The 20,336-nt window shown below is 45.2% G+C and overlaps 1 protein-coding gene across 1 annotated transcript in view; it reads right to left on the bottom strand.

Annotated features, from left to right (window-relative positions):
• robo3 (roundabout, axon guidance receptor, homolog 3) overlaps positions 1–20,336 on the bottom strand; it is a gene marked incomplete at its 5' end in the record, with an annotated part of 291,513 nt that overhangs the window by 108,177 nt on the left and 163,000 nt on the right. Inside the window, one exon of the mRNA XM_083638663.1 lies at positions 6,825–7,151. Coding sequence (XP_083494789.1) covers positions 6,825–7,151 — 327 coding nt within the window. The remainder of the gene's footprint in view (positions 1–6,824; positions 7,152–20,336) is intronic.

Genomic DNA, 20,336 nt, shown 5'->3' with positions numbered 1-20,336 from the left:
CCTGTCAGTGCCTTCATCACCCCCCCTCACCTGCCAGTGCCTTCATCACCTCCCTCACCTGTCAGTGCCTTCATCACCCCCCTCACCTGCCAGTGCCTTCATCACCCCCCTCACCTGTCAGTGCCTTCATCACCCCCCCTCACCTGTCAGTGCCTTCATCACCCCCCTCTCACCTGCCAGTGCCTTCATCACCTCCCTCACCTGTCAGTGCCTTCATCACCCCTCACCTGTCAGTGCCTTTATCACCCCCCCTCACCTGTCAGTGCCTTCATCACCCCCCCTCACCTGCCAGTGCCTTCATCACCCCCCCCTCACCTGTCAGTGCCTTCATCACCCCTCACCTGTCAGTGCCTTCATCACCCCCCCTCACCTGTCAGTGCCTTCATCACCCCTCACCTGTCAGTGCCTTCATCACCCCGCCTCACCTGTCAGTGCCTTCATCACCCCGCCTCACCTGTCAGTGCCTTCATCACCCCGCCTCACCTGTCAGTGCCTTCGTCAGCCCCCCTCGCCTGCCTCCCAGGCAGCAGCAGATGGCCCCGCGAGGGGTTAAACCTCCTCAACCTACCAGCAACCCTGCTGCGTTGGCTCCGCCCCCAGACCAAATATACACACCAACATACAATATACCCACACAGCATGGCTCCCTAACCCTTCACCAGAGTGCTTCCAAGTCACTGGCTGGGGAGCAAAGCCACACTGTGCCACAAAATGCCATCTTGTGCCTTTGGCTGATGCCACACTGGGCCCCTGGCAGCTTGTGTGCCTGCGCTCTTATCTCCGGCCCCATTGGCGGCCTGAGGAGGGGGCTGGCAGGAGCTGCCGTTGGCTTGGCTTCTCTCTCTCTCTCTCTCTCTCTCTCTCTCTCTCTCTCTCTCTCTCTCTCTCTCTCTCTCTCTCTCTCTCTCTCTCTCTCTCTCTCTCTCTCTCTCTCTCTCTCTCTCTCTCTCTCTCTCTCTCTCTCTCTCTCTAAAAACGAGCAGAAAAAAGGTGTGTGCTTGTGTGTGTGTGTCTGTGCAAATAGATGGATGCATGTAAAACACACATTCTTATCTGCGAGAGCAACTACTGGGCACCGAGTTGTGTCCATGTGTGTGTGTGTGTGTGTGTGTGTGTGTGTGTGTGTGTGTGTGCGTGCGTGCGTGTGTGAGCAGACAGCTGCAGAGAATGTCACCTCCCCTCGGACCACAGCATCAGCTAGGGGAGGAAGTGGAAAGCCAGACAGACAGAAAAACCGACAGACACCGGCATCAAAGACAAGAGCCTGGGAATAGCCTAACACACACTGAGGATAAAACAAGAGGACCCTTCTGGCTGCAAACATGACCCAGCACAACCTCACAGAGTCTGGAGGAGATCATGTCGATGCTGGCCTACCAGGCAGCTCAGAATCCCTTCTCAACTTCAGTCTCCCGAGGGTGCTGGCAGCAATAATGGGTAGACTTGGCTTGGGCTATAAACTACAATCCAAATGTCACAAATTAGGAAAAGCAGAGACATATTAGGATAAAAAAAAGAAGAAACTCAAAACTAGTGGAAACTCACCCTATTTCCCTGTACCACAACTCTATTCACCTATTCAGGCTGCTTGACTTCCATACGCCCTATAATGTATCATAAACAGCCGGCGGCCTCTGATGTAGTTAGCAAACAGAGCAAGGCGAGAGGTTATTCTTCCTTCAGTTTGAGGAGCGCTCTTAGGCCATGTCCACACGGAGACGAGTTTAGGTGTATCCGCTAAAGTTTTTTGTCATATAGCCGTTTCGTCCAGATGGAACCGCGTTCTGGGACTATACGTTCTGGCCGTATACGCTAATTTTTCAAAACGGGTCCCAGAGTGATTAAATCTGAAGACGCCACCCTTGCATTTCCGTGTTTACAACCCATACGCATCTTTCCTGAAACGATGACGCCATAGCCCCACCTCTCTCCACCAGCAACAATAACAATCATGGCAGTAACGTTCGTGCTACAGCAGTGGGGATCTTGCAGCAAAATATAATGCTCCTCTATTACCACCGTCAGCAACAAGTGGACACGGAGAACAGCGTGTAGCCTACAACATCCTCAGGGCTCCACACAGCTGACTCTTCCCATCCACCCCTCCCCTCCCTTCATCGGATATTTCCCAGAAGGCTTAGCGGCGGCTACATTTTTACAATAACACAAACAAAATCAGGCTTAACGTGTTAGATAGAAATTATATTTATTTTTAATACAACATGCAATTCTGGAATATTTTAATATTGGACAAAATGAAATGAAATGAAATCTAAACCCTGAGTGTAACCAACATACTCTCTTGCCCTATATATAGCCCTCGTAAATACAACGTGAATAGGGAAGTGAGAGGTTTGAGGAACACACGGTTGCACTGTGATGTCTGTGATATCCGCTCGTGTCCACTCCAACAAGACTTTAGCTTACTTGACGCGACTTTTTCCAATAAAAACACATTTATGCCATGAGTTTATATAATGTATATTTATGTTGCATCATTTAGCCTGTGCTGTGATGTGCAGGAGCGGCCAATACGCTGGGATGTGTTTGCAACATGTCTAAAGATCATGGAAGTGGATGATATCAGGAATGTCACCGATAGTTAACGTTCTATATTGTAGGCTACAGGGAGACCATCAGCCCTGCTGAACAGCTCTGCATTTGCCTGTATACTGTAGGTTTCATCATTTTATTCATCGACATGGCAAACCTCCCCGCAAAGCCAAGGGTTTAAGCTGCTGCTACAGTGAGATACACATTATAGACACTGCGCCCCTAGAGGTTGTATGCCATTATTGACGAGATTGTCTTTCTCTGTTATTCTACAGCGGTTTCAGTGGTTTCATGTGGATACACACATTTCTTGAAACGTTTCCATGTTTATGGAAAACTTTTCTGAAATGAAAAAAAAAAAGATAGCTTCCGTCTCCGTGTGGACATGGCCTTAGTTAAGCTGACGGATGCTGCCCAGATCCAGGACTGTCCAAATCAGAGAGAGACAGAGAGAGAGCGAGAGAGAGAGAGAGAGGGAGAGGGAGAGGGAGAGAGAGAGAGAGAGAGAGAGAGAGAGAGATAGAGAGAGGGAGAGAGAATGATTTATGTGCTGTTTTTTCCATGGAGGCAGTCGGAGGAAATTCAGCCCGGTTATTAAGTTAGGGGCTGGAGACTTGCAGGAAAACATGATGGCCGCACCTAAGGTGTTTGAGAGGAGTCTAGAGTTTCACCGGCTCTCGTTGGGAGTGGAGGAGCTCGTTTTCCCTCGTTCAGCTGGTTTGTGTTAGAGCAATGAGGAATTCCTGAGATGTTTCACTTTTTAAAGGCTGGACGATGTGAGGAGAGGCCTGAGTGATGTGAGGAGAGGCCTGAGTGATGTGAGGAGAGGCCTGAGTGATGTGAGGAGAGGCCTGAGTGATGTGAGGAGAGGCCTGAGTGAGAGGGACGATGTGAGGAGAGGCCTGAGTGAGAGGGGCGATGTGAGGAGAGGCCTGAGTGAGAGGGGCGATGTGAGGAGAGGCCTGAGTGAGAGGGGCGATGTGAGGAGAGGCCTGAGTGAGAGGGACGATGTGAGGAGAGGCCTGAGTGAGAGGGGCGATGTGAGGAGAGGCCTGAGTGAGAGGGACGATGTGAGGAGAGGCCTGAGTGAGAGGGATTGGAGGAAGCGTTTAAACTCTCACTGGCTGTGTGCTGTCAAGAGGCTTTTGCTCTAAAGTATATATGGGCAAAGACAACCGAGGCAAGAGCTCTTTTTGTGTTTTGCATGTTTAGATTTGTGTTACACGGCTGTCAATCATGATACACTGATCAGTCCACACTAGTCTTCCAATCCTTTCACCCATAGCATACAGTACATCATTCAGCATCCAACTAACAGTGTCTATTAAAAACAGGCTGTTATTTTCTTACAGTGTGACTTATCAAAATGCCTTGAAGCAGCAACAAACTAACCTGCTACCATTCACGTCTATTCATAACCATATAGCCTAAAAACTAACCTGCTACCATTCACGTCTCTTCATAATCATATAGCCTAAACAGCCATGCATTCTTCAAATTAGCCAAACTGCAGTCAAAACAGAGTTGTAGTGTAGCTATGCCTATAATGATGCTGTAAAGCCTCATCTAATAGCACACATTTAATTTGCTCCATCCGCACTTCATTAGAGTGCAACCGATCATACGCATCCCCGCGGTGGTGGGGGGGGGGTCAGCAAGGCGTCTGTTGGAAAAACTTCTGACAGGAGTTTGTTGTATTTGGGGGGGATCAGAGAGGCGTCTGTTGGAAAAACTTCTGACAGGAGTTTGTTGTATTTTAGGGGGATCAGAGAGGCGTCTGTTGGAAAAACTTCTGACAGGAGTTTGTTGTATTTTAGGGGGATCAGAGAGGCGTCTGTTGGAAAAACTTCTGACAGGAGTTTGTTGTATTTTAGGGGGATCAGAGAGGCGTCTGTTGGAAAAGCTTCTGACAGGAGTTTGTTGTATTTTAGGGGGATCAGAGAGGCGTCTGTTGGAAAAGCTTCTGACAGGAGTTTGTTGTATTTGGGGGGGATCAGAGAGGCGTCTGTTGGAAAAGCTTCTGACAGGAGTTTGTTGTATTTGGGGGGGGATCAGAGAGGCGTCTGTTGGAAAAACTTCTGACAGGAGTTTGTTGTATTTGGGGGGGGATCAGAGAGGCGTCTGTTGGAAAAACTTCTGACAGGAGTTTGTTGTATTTTAGGGGGGGGATCAGAGAGGCGTCTGTTGGAAAAGCTTCTGACAGGAGTTTGTTGTATTTTAGGGGGGAACATCTGCTAGTGAGAAGCTGCCAACTATCAGTGGCTTTCCAGCTTTCCTGTCCAATGGCGACAGCTGTTATCTTTTTCACTAGAGCTAGCTGTCATCCGTCTACATTAACAGGAGACGCATGGACAGGCAAACAGGACACAGGAGCCAGGCTCTCCGTGGCGGGGGGAAGATGTCGGAGGCTGGAGAGGAGGGTGGAGGGCCTCAGGGTAAGAGCTGCCAGCAGATCCCACACCAAGGTCAGGGGGCTGCATCTCCAGGTAACTGGGCCAAGTGATAACAGACCAGAGACTTATTTGGCGGTGGCTTTACACTCAAGACTTACTTTTGTTCAAGCGTAGCTAATAATAATATTCTGCGCTATAGTTGGAGGTCCTCTCCAACTATATATTTCATGTAACATTTGTCCAGTGTCTACCGTAATGCAATCGGGGAACCCAGTCTATTTTTATTTTAAAAATAGACTCTGGGACAGCCCTACCTTTTTTTTCCCGGCTTCCTGTACAGCGCACCTCTCCTGCTACCATCACTTCCTTTTCCGCGTCCGTTCGATAATAACGCTAACGCAAAAACACACTGCATAGAAGACATTAACTCATCTCACAACAACAGTGGAAAATTACTGGAGGTGTAGTTGTTGTGACTAGTAGCATCGCCAAAGTTGCGGCGGAAGTTGCTATTCAGACTGTAAACAGTGGAGCACGGACGCGGAAAAGGAAGTGACCATCGACCATCGTGATGGGCCGACCCCCCATTGACCTCTGAGCCTTCTACATCGGATCATCGTGATTAATTATCTGTTCGAATTACATTTTTGCCGTTTTAATAATAAAAAAGACCAAGTCCACTTACCGTGGCGGTGAGGCGTGGGGGACGCGTCGGCGGCATTAAACGAGCGCACCCAGTTCAGACTCAGAGAAGCCTCCCCTCCCCCTCCTCCGCTCTAGTGCTTCTCTGCACTGGGTGCGCTTGTTTAATGTCGCCGGGGCGTCCCCCGCGTGTGAGAAGTCAGTTGTTTTGTTGTGAAAACTTTTAAGACAAAGAAGAACTTCACGTTCTTTCCTGTTTTCAACCCAAAGTTAGTACAAGTCTTCAACCGTGAATTTAACTGGCCTGTTTCCAAAGTGAAAGTTGAAGTCGCTCCATTACATACGATACAGCACTACCAGCAATATTGAAAGGCGCAAAACAAATAACGTTAACGTTACAGATCCTGACCAACAACGTGTGTGTGTGTGTGTGTGTGTGTGTGACGTGTGTGTGTGTGTGTGTGTGTGTGTGTGTGTGTGTGTGTGTGTGTGTGTGTTGAATTTAACTAGCTGGCAGAAAACGGACAGAATGACTGGCGGATATAACGTTAGATTCGCGTGGGCTTTTGAACCTAATGAGAGAGAGTTGAGGAGACTGGAGAGAGTTGAGAGAGAAATACAGCAGCAGCAGCTACTGCTAGCCGTTACAGCAGTAGCTGCTGCTACTGCTTGAGTCGCCTGGCTCTGTGCAGTAGTAGCCTGCCTGTCGGTCTCATGAAGAGCTCAGCTGTCCTGCTGTTAACGTGCATTGCAGCGGCGGATGGCATCAATGACGATGCCATCGTTAATCACGATGTTTGACTGTGAAACAATCACAACCCTAACCCGTAATGTAAAGAAAATGACTTATTCCCTTTATATTGTGTGTGAGGTCCTCTCCACTATATATTTCCTGTAACATGTATCCACTGTCTACACTACAGTAATGTGGAAGAAGCACCTATGCCTCAATTTCCTTTCATATACTTGATACAAATGTCATGATTCCTATGTGGGCATCATCATGTGTCAAGTGTTTTTCTCACTAATCATCATCTTTCTCTGCATCGGTACTCCAAACCGCATGCAATTTCAGCCTACTCCCTCTCTCACACACACACACACACACACACACACACACACACACACACACACACACACACACACACACACACACACACACACACACACACACACACACACACACACACACCTGAGCGAGCTGCTCAACCCGAAATGCCGCAGAAAAACACTTACTTGCCACCTCCAGCGATGCATTGCGACTGACCGCCTCGCCCAGGTAGTTCCTGGCCACACACACGTAGACGCCCTCGTCAGGTTTGCTGCGCCTGCCGTGGACGATGCGCAGGAAGAAGAGGGAGCCGCTGGGCAGGAGCATGCGGTGTGAGCGGGGGTCCTCGCGGTCCGTCTCCACCCGCTCGCCGTCTTTGTACCACTCCACCATGGGCATGGGCCGGCCCTCCGCCTTACAGTTGAGGGTGGCCGGCTCGCCCTTGGACACAATCAGATCGGACGGGTGCTCCACGATGCGAGGGGGGGCATCCTCTAGCCTGGGCCGGGATCCTGGGAGGAAGACAAGCAGGGGGTACAAAGGGTTAATTTTGGACCATACACTCGAAAAAAGAGGTTCTTTGGTTGTCATTAAAGGGGAACCATTTCTGCTGCTGTTGCTCCTCATAACTTTTAGTTTTTTAGTCTTATGTGGCAGCAAGCGGGCTGAAAATTGCAAAAGAAGAATGTTGCTTTGTCACATGAAGAAAGGGTATGATGATTATAGCGAACAAATCTCCCAGCCTCAACAAGCTGTGTGCTGCTTTCAAGCACACACAATGAACAGTCTCTATTGTTCGAGGCTGTGAAAGAGTAAAGATGCGCTGGATACAGATGTTGCGTGGTGAGCTCAATCTAAAGGAGAGCATGGTGTTTGTGTATTGCACAAATATTAGAGGAAGAGTTTTCAATTGGGAGTATCCATTACCTGACAGTAAATGTTGTATTCATTCAATTCCAAGCACCAGCACGAAAACTGGATGGGTCAACTGTGAGAACATGCAAAGGGGACCATGCTTGGTTTGCTCAAAGACTGAGGATGTAAAGTAAAGAGAGCGCTGATGTGTTAGTGTTGAAAGAGAAAGACCTATAAGATGCACAGAACATCAAAATCCTCTTTTTGACATTGTAGCCAGTGAATACAGGAGGCAGGTTACATTGTAGCCAGTGAATACAGGAGGCAGGTTACATTGTAGCCAGTGAATACAGGAGGCAGGTTACATTGTAGCCAGTGAATACAGGAGGCAGGTTACATTGTAGCCAGTGAATACAGGAGGCAGGTTACATTGTAGCCAGTGAATACAGGAGGCAGGTTACATTGTAGCCAGTGAATACAGGAGGCAGGTTACATTGTAGCCAGTGAATACAGGAGGCAGGTTACATTGTAACCAGTGAATACAGGAGGCAGGTTACATTGTAGCCAGTGAATACAGGAGGCAGGTTACATTGTAACCAGTGAATACAGGAGGCAGGTTACATTGTAGCCAGTGAATACAGGAGGCAGGTTACATTGTAGCCAGTGAATACAGGAGGCAGGTTACATTGTAGCCAGTGAATACAGGAGGCAGGTTACATTGTAACCAGTGAATACAGGAGGCAGGTTACATTGTAACCAGTGAATACAGGAGGCAGGTTACATTGTAACCAGTGAATACAGGAGGCAGGTTACATTGTAGCCAGTGAATACAGGAGGCAGGTTACATTGTAACCAGTGAATACAGGAGGCAGGTTACATTGTAACCAGTGAATACAGGAGGCAGGTTACATTGTAGCCAGTGAATACAGGAGGCAGGTTACATTGTAGCCAGTGAATACAGGAGGCAGGTTACATTGTAGCCAGTGAATACAGGAGGCAGGCAAGTGGGCGGCACAACTTATAAAAACACATTCGACCCCCTTTTCTACAAAACCTCTCGAGTCGGGTCAACAACTGCAGAAAAAACATTTTATGGGCATCCGGCAGCAACATGGTTCTGTGAAACGACCGGATGATGTAATTGCTCGACAGCTACATTCAATATACAAATCAAGAGGACGTGTGAAATAAATGACATGCTCTAAATTCAGCGTCGTCAATCAATATTCCCCCACGATAAAGGAGAATCGTGCTAATCAGAAGCCCATGGGAAAGTAGTAGGTTGTTTGAACCAGTGAAATCTACCAAGCATCTGAAATACCCGAGCAAAATATATATAGCTTATATGTAGGGCTGGGCGATATGGACCAAAAAACATATCTCGGTATTTTTTAGGCTGAATGGCGATACACAATTTATTATGTATCTGCATTTTCTATGAAGTGGGCTAAATGTTCAGTTCAGTCAAAGCTAAGTGAGATGTCACAAGCACTTTTATTAAAACAAGAATGTAAAATGCAAAGATAGGGTTTCCTTCCCTCACTAGTGGTGCATTCACAAAATATTTACACAATGAGATTCTTTGATAAATAATCATCAATGTGTGTATAATGACAAAGTGGGTAAAGGCAAATAATAGAACAGTCTGGTAAGTTTAGAAATTACATCGATTTACTGTAATGCAGCCTTTAAAACCAGGAAAAGACAACACTCATGCTACATCACAATATATCTAGTCTCACATCACACAACATCAATATAATAACAATATATTGCCCAGCCCTACTGTTATAGAATGGAATTTACCACTCCTCATCCGCTATATGATAATTATAACAGCTTATATAAACCAAATGAATTGAAACCAAGAGCCAGAAAGATGTCTTATAAAAGTATATTTAAAACCATAACATTCTCCTATAAACTGCATTATAGCAGTGACTGAATCTCAATGTACCATCTGATCAATGTACAGAGTCCAAATATTCAGTGATGACTGACAGTTTGACATACGCTTTATACTGCAAGGCAGGAAAGAGGAAAGGCAGAGAGGAGGAGGGGGGGGGGGGATAAATGTGTGTCCGTCGTGCAGTCTGACCGAGAGACTTATCAATTGTTATGGGACACGATGCACTGCCCAAGGTCTCAGCAAAAGAGAGAAGTCCTCTGCCACTGGGGTGAATCTATATGTGTGAGATGTCATGTCATGGTAACTCATAGCATTATTCATGCGTGTGCAATTATTAGCTTATTGATTAGGAAATGCCAATGGAACTTATATTTTCTACAACACCTACCTATATGTATTCAGAAATAACTTTTTCTCCCATATGCTTTTTTGTCTGTCCAACAGGTGGTCGATGCATGGTGCAGGGTTGAGATAAATTATTTATCTGGATAAATGTAACATTATGGCCGCCCAACGCTCATTGTGGACTGTCAGGGGTGTTTTTATTCAGACAGGCTGAGTGAAAGACAGAAATCAATTAAGACAGAAGAGACGGAGTAGGCCAGCTCATTCCCGCAGGTTTTTGCCAAGCTCTGAAATTGCTTTCCCCCCCTCTATCTTTCCTCTCCCTCCTCCAATCTGAATGGCAGCAGTGTGTTGGCGGGACAATTCTATGAATACAGTAGCAACAACATAAACTCAAGCAGCACACAAGGCACGAGCCAGATTTCCCCCCGGGGAGCATTTCAGGCTGTCAGAAGAACTGATTTTCTATTTGAACAACTGTTTTATTTTTCTTTAAATGCACAATGTTTTGTCCTGCCTTCCCACACAGTAATGAGCGTGGCTTGGTTTTCAAACTGAGAATGGAAGATCGCACGGTGGTTTGTTTCCCCCCACAGGTGCAGAAGGAGTTCAAAGATTCAAACTTTCCTGATAACAGCTGATAAGGTAAAGGGGGGGCGGGGCTTCATCCCCAGCAGTCGAAATGCCAAAGCCCTGCTCTCAAATGCAATTACCGTACATTCACAAAGATGGAGAAGGGTGAAGCTGTGAATTGGAGGAAACGGTATATTGAGGCTTTGAAGTGACTTTAGTCGAGAATTTAAAGTGATTTCATTTGAGCTTGGGGCTTACTTTAGCCTTACAGACACTCAGGCCTTGAGAGCACACCCAACTCAACTCAACCAACCTTGATTTAAGCTCAGATGTCACTGCCGTTCATATAGGGTCAAAAACAAAACTGCGCTTGTGTAATGAACTGTATTCAAATGAAGATGTTCAATGTTGTGAATACATTGTATGAACTATGGCTTCCACAACTGCTAGTTACCATTCAAAGTCATGGCTGGCTAACGTGCGGGAGGTACAATGTGAACACTCTCAGCACAGATGTGGATGAATCAGAGAGATTTGAAGCCAAAGTAGTTTAAAAAAATAATAACAAAATTGGACCTAAATCAAGCATCAAGTACATTGAGCGCAAATCTACCTTCAGCACTTCAGTTAAGTTGGTTAAGAAATATTTCACTTTTCTCTCAACAACTACCACCTGTATGTTGAATGCAGTACTACCTGGCGTAATACTATAACTGACTGTATATAGGCCCTATAATATTGTTTGTGAATAATTGTCAATTGTGTATAGTGTAAATCAGGGGTTTTCAAGGTCTGACACAGCCAGCAGCCCTCAGACATAGACATGCTTGAGCCAAGATAGCCTGGTATGATATTAGACTACATCAAACATAAAAAGGTCTGTCTGAACCTTATTTGTTACGCAATTAGGCTATTCTATATGATCTCCTTTTGATAATGGATTGTTTTTTTCTTTTTTATTCACTTCCATTCACTGAGCCTCCCCTGAAACAGTTTGGAGGCCCGCCCGCAGCTCTTTGGAACCCTCTGCTGTAAACGATGTGCATAGTGTGATATTGTGTATGTTGTCTGATACTGTGAGAGAAAGCATGTTGTTAGATTTCCTGTGCACTGGTTGATACTGTGAGAGAAAGCATGTTGTTAGATTTCCTGTGCACTGGTTGATACTGTGAGAGAAAGCATGTTGTTAGATGTCCTGTGCACTGGTTGCAAATGAAAGAATCCTGAATTAAGCAGTGTTGCATTTTTCATCCATTTTCTTCTACAGCTATTTAATATGCATTATGCATTCAATTGTAACTAGTTAGAGTTAGACAATCACATGTGCAACAAACTATCAGCCTGCAAAGACATTGCATGTTCTGCCTTTAGAAGCTGCCGGTGAATCCTTAAGCAACACAAAACTCTTCATGGGCTGTAACTCAGCTGCATGTGCTTTCAACTGTGGCTCTCCAAAAGAAATACTATTCTACTGTTGGTCACATGTGGCAGAAATGGATCACAGCTAACTCAAATCAGAATCAGAATCAGAATCACTTTTATTGCCACAGTATGCAAGTTACATACGAGGAATTTGTCTTAGTGTCTGTATGCAGCGTAGCGGTCACATCAATATACAGAGATAAGAAGTAGGAAGATAACTAAAGAACTAAATAAATAAGTATATTCAACAGAGCTGATGCTTCTTGAGTCTTTTAGATTATGGTAAATTAAAAAACAACAACACACCAATAAAAGGCAATATTCTCTTCTGTGGAAGGAATACAGAAGAAATGAAAACAGTCATGGTTTTGTGAAGTGCTTCTCTCCCCTCAAGGTCTCCTAGCTGTAGATAGCGGGTGGGGAGGGGGGGTTCTAATAGCTTTTGGTGGTGGTATGTATCACAGAGGCTAGGCTGTGGGTTTGGCCGGGGGGGGTGGGGGGGTGGTTTTTGTCTGCGAGAGCTCAGTAGGACGGAGCCTTTAAGAGCTGACTCATAAATGTTACAGTCCAAGCTGGTGGGAACAAGCCATGTGGAAATGTTAAGCACAGGCTTTTAAAGAGGAAGACAGACCACCGTGTGAGGCCGAGCTAAATATGGTGGAGAGAGGACTTTAGAGCAAGTTTAAATATGCTAATCCTATGATGACCCGACTCAGCCCAGGAAGTCTAGGCTCCATTAACTGAACTCTGACTTCTGAGTCTGACCTTTGATCACCTTGAATGTGTGATGTCACACAGATCTACAGCTCAGTGGGGAAAACATGTCAAAGGTGACATTTCTTCCTAAGCATGATGAGACGTTTTCTGACTCACTGCTGATAGCACTACACTCATATGAAGCTCATTTAAATGTCAACTAATCGTAGAAGCCGAAACAGTTGGACTAAGATGTCTCCTCTAGCTCCTGACTGTGCATCACTATGACAGCAGTATGACTTCATACTGTTACAGTACAAAGTGATGGATGTACATGTTGAGAAATGGACTGCCAGAGGAATATTAAGTAAGTAGTATTTCCCCAGGTAACCAGCTCAAAGGGATGGTAAATGCATGTCACAAATGAAGACGAGGCTGCAAAAGATGAACTAAAATAGGGTTAAATGGACAGCCGGGGTCTGGATAGTATGACTGGTTGAGTCCGTGAGAATGGACAAAGTGTCTCATGGGGAAGGTGCGGGCCTCTCCTGCCTATAGTGTACTAAAGCAGGACAGCAACAACCTTCAGAGCTGCATGTGAGCTCATGAAACCACAGAGAAGGTGTAGGAGTGCAGCCTCCGCCTGAGAGCCATTCTGTTGGCAAGCATAGTGTGTGGGGGAAATGTGAATTCTAGTCTAAATTGCAATGTCATAAGAAAAACAGCTGTTTGTTTAGGCTACTTGATATATTGACATGTGATTTCCCATTTAAAACTCATAGCGGTCGATCCTTAATGATAGTGTGAGTGTTGCAATATCTATGCCTTTAACTGTCAAAACAACACAATGTTGATCAAGCCATGTGAATGTGAATTGATCATCATTTCACGGTGGTTAACCCAGCAGACGTGAACGCAGCAGTAATTCCACTCAGCATGAATCTTGCATGCTTACCTGGTGAGCCCAACCTGACTGACTGGATGAAAAAGGCTTGTGTGCGGTGCATTCTAATCTGCATATGGATTATATTCCAACAGCAGGCCAAACGCACACACAGAGTGAATGACTGGCAAACAAGTTCAACGTCGTTTTAAGTGAGGAAAAAAGGAGGAGGGGAGGCCTGGGAAGGTGACAGAAAAACCAGGCAAACGCACGCAAGCACAAACAAAGAGAAAGTGAACAACAACAAAACAGCCCTGAGAGCACAAACTCCTGCTGCAAAGCCCTTTTCTGTAATGGAGGATGGCAAAGTGCTGAGGCAGAACTTTTCACATCTATTAGGAGAACAAGTGGCCGGGTCTATCCTGCTGATACAGAACAGATGACCACTGCCAAGCAGATACAGTGGCTGTCCAGCCCCCCTGCCAAGTCCACAGTCCTTATTTCAGCAGGAACCCCGCGTGGGCTTTCATCCCACAGCAGATTTACTGTGTCTGAAAAGGCACAAACATCAGCACCTCCTCACACAATAACTCCAGCAAATCACTCAACTACTCTTTTGACCTCACCACAACGCAGGGCGCACGAGCTATTTGCATGTTGACATCAGTCAAAATGTCAAACTTGAGGAAAGCTGCTTTCTGGATATCAATTCTTGGGGCTGAGAAGATCATAAAAAAGTCTCTCACATGACTCAAAATAGAGATTTTCTCAGAATTCTATCCCTGAGATAAATGCAACTTTGTCTGACAATGCAACTTTGTCTGATATTGCAACTTTGTTCCGACGTGAAACCAGTTCCAATCCAAATCTCCAGGATGGCTCCCTCCTGAGGTCACAGGTCAAATTAGTATGTGTCAACATGTTTCAGGCATGTGAGCAGGGCTGTGCCAATGATGCTATAGTTGAAAGTTGTACGATAAAGAAGTACATTCACTACATTGTCCTGTGTGGATCTTCTGAAGAGGAATATGGAAGCTTGTGTCTGTCCAATCACTGTTAAAAGATTCATTTTCAATCTTATGTCATTTCTCATTTGCTGGTTGAAGCCTATGGCAAAATGGCAAGTTCATTTCAACATATAGCCATAGAGACACTGCGTGCGGAGCGCCAATCCTGGCGTTCTCCTATGTCACGTGTTGCACACAAAGATCATATTTATGGAAGACGAACACTCCAACTTACTTCCTTGACAGCTAGATCCACATTTTTCTTCTCGTCAATTCTCAATGGCTTCCTTGTTTTGCTCGGGAGTACACTTTTTTTTTAATTGGCGATGTTTTACATTTGTTGTCTGCACAGCCCAACACACAACAGCTTTTAGCTATGTTTAATTCAAGGAAATGACGCTGGTGTATGGAAGTGAATGGAGGGCTTTCGCCCACGATGGGCGTGGCCGATTTCATGCAGTGTCTCTATAGCAACTTTGTAAGAGATGCTGAGAAATTGAGCTGTGGAATGTGAGAGTAACTGGAAAGGTGTCAGGAAAAAGGCTGCTAATCCATCTCTACACCTCATATGCCTCTGTGTCTTTTCCAGACAGAGCAGTCATGGCTGAGTCAAAGAAATGTAATAACGATCGCATTGAACAGAATCAGACACGATCCTCGCAATATTTCTGGTGTGAAGCTCAGATATCATGTTGGTCTGACTCATGAAAAAATATCTACACGGCTTACGGGCCCTTTACACGAGGACAGTTTCTGAAAGAAACGACACAATAGCGTTTCCTTCACACCTTTTCCTTCACACCTTCTCCCTGTTTACATGAGCGCCGTTGAATTTTTAAAACGCCGTAATGTACATGCCAGGTCGCTAGGTGGCAGTGTGATCACCTTATTCTTTGCCCATACAAGGAGGCTGCTGCATGACGTAATTTCGTAATCGTCTTTCCGGTTTTTAAACGCGGAAGTAGAGTCCGCCTTCCGCAGTCATTTAGACTTGCCAAAAAGCTTTTTTCAAGCTAAAAAAAACCCCAAACTGTTTAAAAGTTTTAATATTTGTCGGGTGAGAATGTAACATATATGTGACCAGTTTATCAGAATAACGCCTATTGGAAATCTTTAACGAGCAGCGATGACCGGGAGCGCTGACTGTTATGTCAAACCCTACTGTAGTTAGGCTACTGGCAGTGAGAAAACACTGTCGATGTGCTTTTGTAACTAACGTTAAATGCCGACCGGGTACAGCCATCGGCTCCTCGCAGCAGTAACGTTCTGAACATGTAACTGAAGTTGGCCGCAGTGTAGCTTAATTCTGAATGTTGCCAAACTTCATTCATACTGACGTTTTATTTGGTTGCCAACTCGCGCACGGCTATGGCGTAATCGCGTGTGTGTGCAGGCACGTCAGAGTTTCTGAAATGTGCCGTTCCAAAGCGATTACATGGAGCCCTCAGCCGCGCTCAGCGGGAAGCGTCTCAAACAAGTTCCACTCTGGAGGGTGGTTCCAAAATGTGTCGTTTCCTAAGCGCGAATTCGCCGTCGCCGTCTTAACGGGAGGCACTAACAATAAAATAATTCCCCGTTTCCATAGGAAACCGTCCTCGTGTAAAGTGCCCCTCAGTCACTTTGACTATGAGTATTTGTCCAGGGCCCAGTCTTGAGGTTAACACAAATCCTCACACCTACTATGGAAACTCCAGGTCGCGACTAGGGATGTAACGAGAACCATGAGATACTATGACCACAATATCTATCAAGCAACCATACCGTACAGCAGCACCCACCATATTTTGCGCAATATGCACAACGCTGCACGCCACTAAAAAATTAGTTCATAATGGAGGACCATAGTTTAAACATTCTCACAATAGTTTCAGTTTCAGTTCAATGAAGCAATATTTTTCTTCAAAGCAAAATACTTTTTTTCGATGGGCCATAGTACGTTTAATAAAAAAAAAATCAATACCGTGAAATACCATATACCGTGATATTTTGGTAGATACCGTACCGTATCGTACCGTACTGTGAAATTTCTTACCGTTACATCCCTAGTCATGACCCATCCCCAACTAAGCCAGCCCTATGGGCTCACAGAAGGTATACATGACATGAGATCAAGGTGGTCAGAATATTCAGTTAGCTGTGACCCCTGCGGTGAAAGGGCCATAAAACATAGCTTCGCCTCAGTCAGCGCCTCAGCTCTATCAAGTCTGCCATCGAGACCGGGTGAGAAATGTCTTTCATTTCAACATGAAGAACTTCAAAATAAATCTGTATACTGCAATATATCTTTCATTTCAACATGAAGAACTTCAAAATAAATCTGTATACTGCCAAATATCAAACGCCTGCATTCCTTATCAATCGTGGGGTGGGTTGTAGGAGGGGGAAAAAAATGATCAATCCATGCTCTGGCTTAGCAGCTAAAATTAAGGCTATAAGCTGAGCTACCCCACCATACCCAAGATAACAGTTAAAAAGAACTAGCTGCTAATGGCCGTGGGTAGAAGAGTCTTTTGACACTGACATTCCAGTACAACAGCAAGAAGAGTGGCGGCCACTGGTGAATTGAAAGAGGCTTCTAATCTTCACATAACAGAAGGGTCAGAGGAGAGGAGAGCGGGCCGAAAGATAACCATCAAAAGAAAACTCATCTTTTCTATTCCCATTCCAATCCCCCCCCTCATCTGCTGTTCTTTTTCGCGGCCAGTCTCCCTCTGAAAATATGTGTTGTTTTACAGCTTTGTTGCCTCCCACCTCTTCTCTGGATTTCCACTATAGAGCCGGGGAATTGATTTGCAAATGTGCATTCAGAGTGAAATTGGCAGCAGTGAGGGTGGTTATTAGCTGGAGAGCTTTCTCTCTGCAGCCTCCTACTCTCTGACCATGTGGGGCCAACTCAACTCGCATGAGAATACCAACTAGCAGCCGTAAAGCCACCACCTCCTTAATTGAGCCTCTGTTGATGCTACGCATCTGAATGGGCGGGGCTCAACTCTCCAAAAGGAAATGGTCCGTTTTTATTGTGTCCCTCTTGGGGCCATCAACTAGCTTCATGGGTAGAGGCTCAAGTCACTTATTTCGCCTCTCTTGTTTGAGGAGTGGGGATCATGACAGCAAACTCCCACAACAGCTTCAAAACAACTCTGTTTGACACTCCCTCTGAGAACGGCCCCCTCCTCTGGCAGCTGCTGACATGACTTTTGGCAGCTAGATGATGTTTGGGCAAATTGACAAGGCAGAAGCAGCTTTCTGTAGAGCTAATAGAGAGTAAACAGTTCATTTTCTCGCCCAAAAGGAAAATACAGTTTAGTTCCTTCTGGTAAAACATGGCGGAGAGGCTTGGGGAGTCTATTAAGACTAGATTTAGTTCCAAGTAAAGAAATGACTCTGGGGGGCAACAAATAGTCCTTTTACATGGAGATTTCAACTGTTTGCCTTCCAAACAGTCTCCTTAAATGTTCTTCTCTTGACACTTCTGCAGCAATTTCCAGTTTGGTCGATCAATAATGTTGGCTTCTGCAAAACATCCATCAACAGATCATGTGGAGGCTATTTCAGCCAAGCTATTCTCATATTCAAATGTCCAAAGAACTCATTATGCAGTAACTAGAAAAGCACTCAAACCTGACAATCCCATGAAAACAGCCCAACATCCCTCAAGTTACCACAAACCCTGCCAAGAGTTGTCAACTCCAGCTCCAGTAGTCCGTCAGTAACTAACAAGCACTGATTTTCCCTGTTCCCTCCACAGAGGGGCTTTGGGAAGGGCTCAGAGAACAGGGAGCAGCGCTTGTATGTGGCTACTAGACGCTGACTCTGACTCCATGAAGGGCTCAGAGAACAGGGAGCGGCGCTTGTATGTGGCTACTAGACGCTGACTCTGACTCGATGAGACCAAGAAGACACAGGAGGAAATAGAGGGGGACATATTGAATAGAGAGAAGAAAGTATAGACATGACCGTGCCTTCGCAAAAGTGATGCTTAACAAGTGACCAAACATAGAAAAATCACATCTGGCAAAACCAATTCTCCATAGTGTGTTTCATAAGTAGCGGTATGGTAAAGGCTTTGATTGGCTGATTTGGGGCTTATCACCATAGACTGCATAATAAATATGGACGGAAATGTTGGTACTTCCGTTGGCTTCATTTTTCCAAGACGGAGTTTGCCGCTTGCTTATCACTAATAATCAGTCCATGAAGTTCACCAGTGAAGAAGCAGTGTGTTTTCCCGCCCACTCATGTCCAGGGAGAAATGGTAGCCTACAACTCGTTGCGGGTGGCCCACAACTGGGGGAAATGCCACTGGCTTCCTGTCCCACAGCAGCATATTTTAGGATTAGTTTCTACTAGATCTGTGTTCACTCACACATGCATGAACACACGCACGCACGCACGCACGCACGCACGCACGCACGCACGCACACACACACACACACACACACACACACACACACACACACACACACACACACACACACACACACACACACACACACACACACACACACACACACACACACACACACACACACACACACACACAAGCCAACTGCTATCAGCTCATATCTGTCTGACTGCATAGATCACACATGTCACTCCAGGGGAGGAAAGGGTCGCGACAGAAACTTCCTGAACATTCCTAATTTCCTATGGGCCCATGCAGACTGTAACTCAAAAGGACAACATGAGAGACCATCTAAAAACAAATATTGGAGTTATGTTTCAGTCTCAATGTGATTGATAGATGTCACTCAGAATGAAGGTTGTCAATCTATTTCTGGGCTAGTTTACACTGTAATGTTTGTAGAAGAAACATTTTCCTTCATTTTAATGAGGACGCCCATAATGGGCTTCAAGGGTCAATATTGAATAATAATGGGGCGGGGTTATAGGGCTCATCTTGGACGAGTCTCGCCACAAGAACAGCTTCTTCCCAACTGCCATCGGCTTCATCAACAAGGCCCAAAAAACCCCTCTACTAAAGACTGTACCAAACGCCCTCAATACCCCCCCGAGCTCAGCTGAATCCCCCCATGACATGGTCATATGACATTTGACAGTATAGCTGGACTACACTCGTTATTATATTATAGCTGCTTCCCATACCAGAACGTTTTACTCTACAATAGAGCTCAACAGGCACATGACTTTTCGTGATGTAATTTGCCCTGGAAGTAAGTTCTGCGTCCATTTTCTCCATTTAAATAAATCCAAATATAACGAGTTTTAAAGTCCCTGGAAACCAAAATCCACAAAAACGTTCTAACTATGTTATTTAGGGTCTTATGTTAGTAATTTTCATTTCGTTCATCATCGTTCAAATTTGGCTGGTGGCTAATTAACATAGGGTCCTGTGATGTGATGAACTCAAAATGCTAAATAATAATAAAATATTTCTGGTTTCCAGGGACTTTAAGGCTCGAACCAAGCCAAAAGGTCTTCCAAAGAATCTTGAGTGGCCATAAAACATTCGGTTTAAGCGAGAACAAAAAATAACAACGGGGGGAAACCCGTTATTATATAATATAATAATATATATTATTATAGCATTAAAATGTCTAAAAACGAGTAGACCTATGTTATATATATTCTTTAGTTATGCACTTACAGTACATTATTCCAAATGTTTTCAAAAGTGCTCAAGTGAATTTTGAGCGAATCGCTTTTTGTCAATGATGTCATCGCAAAGTGCCAGCTGTCACTTGGATTCTCCGGTCAATTCTAGACTATTTTCTTACTTTATCAAGTCACACCACTGTCAGTTTTTAGATATTGGTCGTTTTTTTAACTATATATTTTGACTGGATGAATGATTTTAGTCAGAGCCGGTTGGCCCTATACGCACACTACGCAGCCTGCGTAAGGCCCCCAAAGCAGAAAAAGGCCACGCCCCGCAGATTGTGCAAAAGAAATTGCGTTGATCAGAAGTGACAACTAATCTATCCTTCCATTGCAACACCAGTGCACACAGGCAGCAAGCCTGCTGCCATTTTGGCCTGGAAGAGAC

The sequence above is a fragment of the Poromitra crassiceps genome (genome assembly GCF_964638095.1).
Source record: "Poromitra crassiceps genome assembly, chromosome: 1".
Lineage (NCBI taxonomy): Eukaryota > Metazoa > Chordata > Actinopteri > Beryciformes > Melamphaidae > Poromitra > Poromitra crassiceps.
Note: the sequence above shows the minus strand (reverse complement) of the source record. Positions and strands in the feature narration are given on the sequence as shown.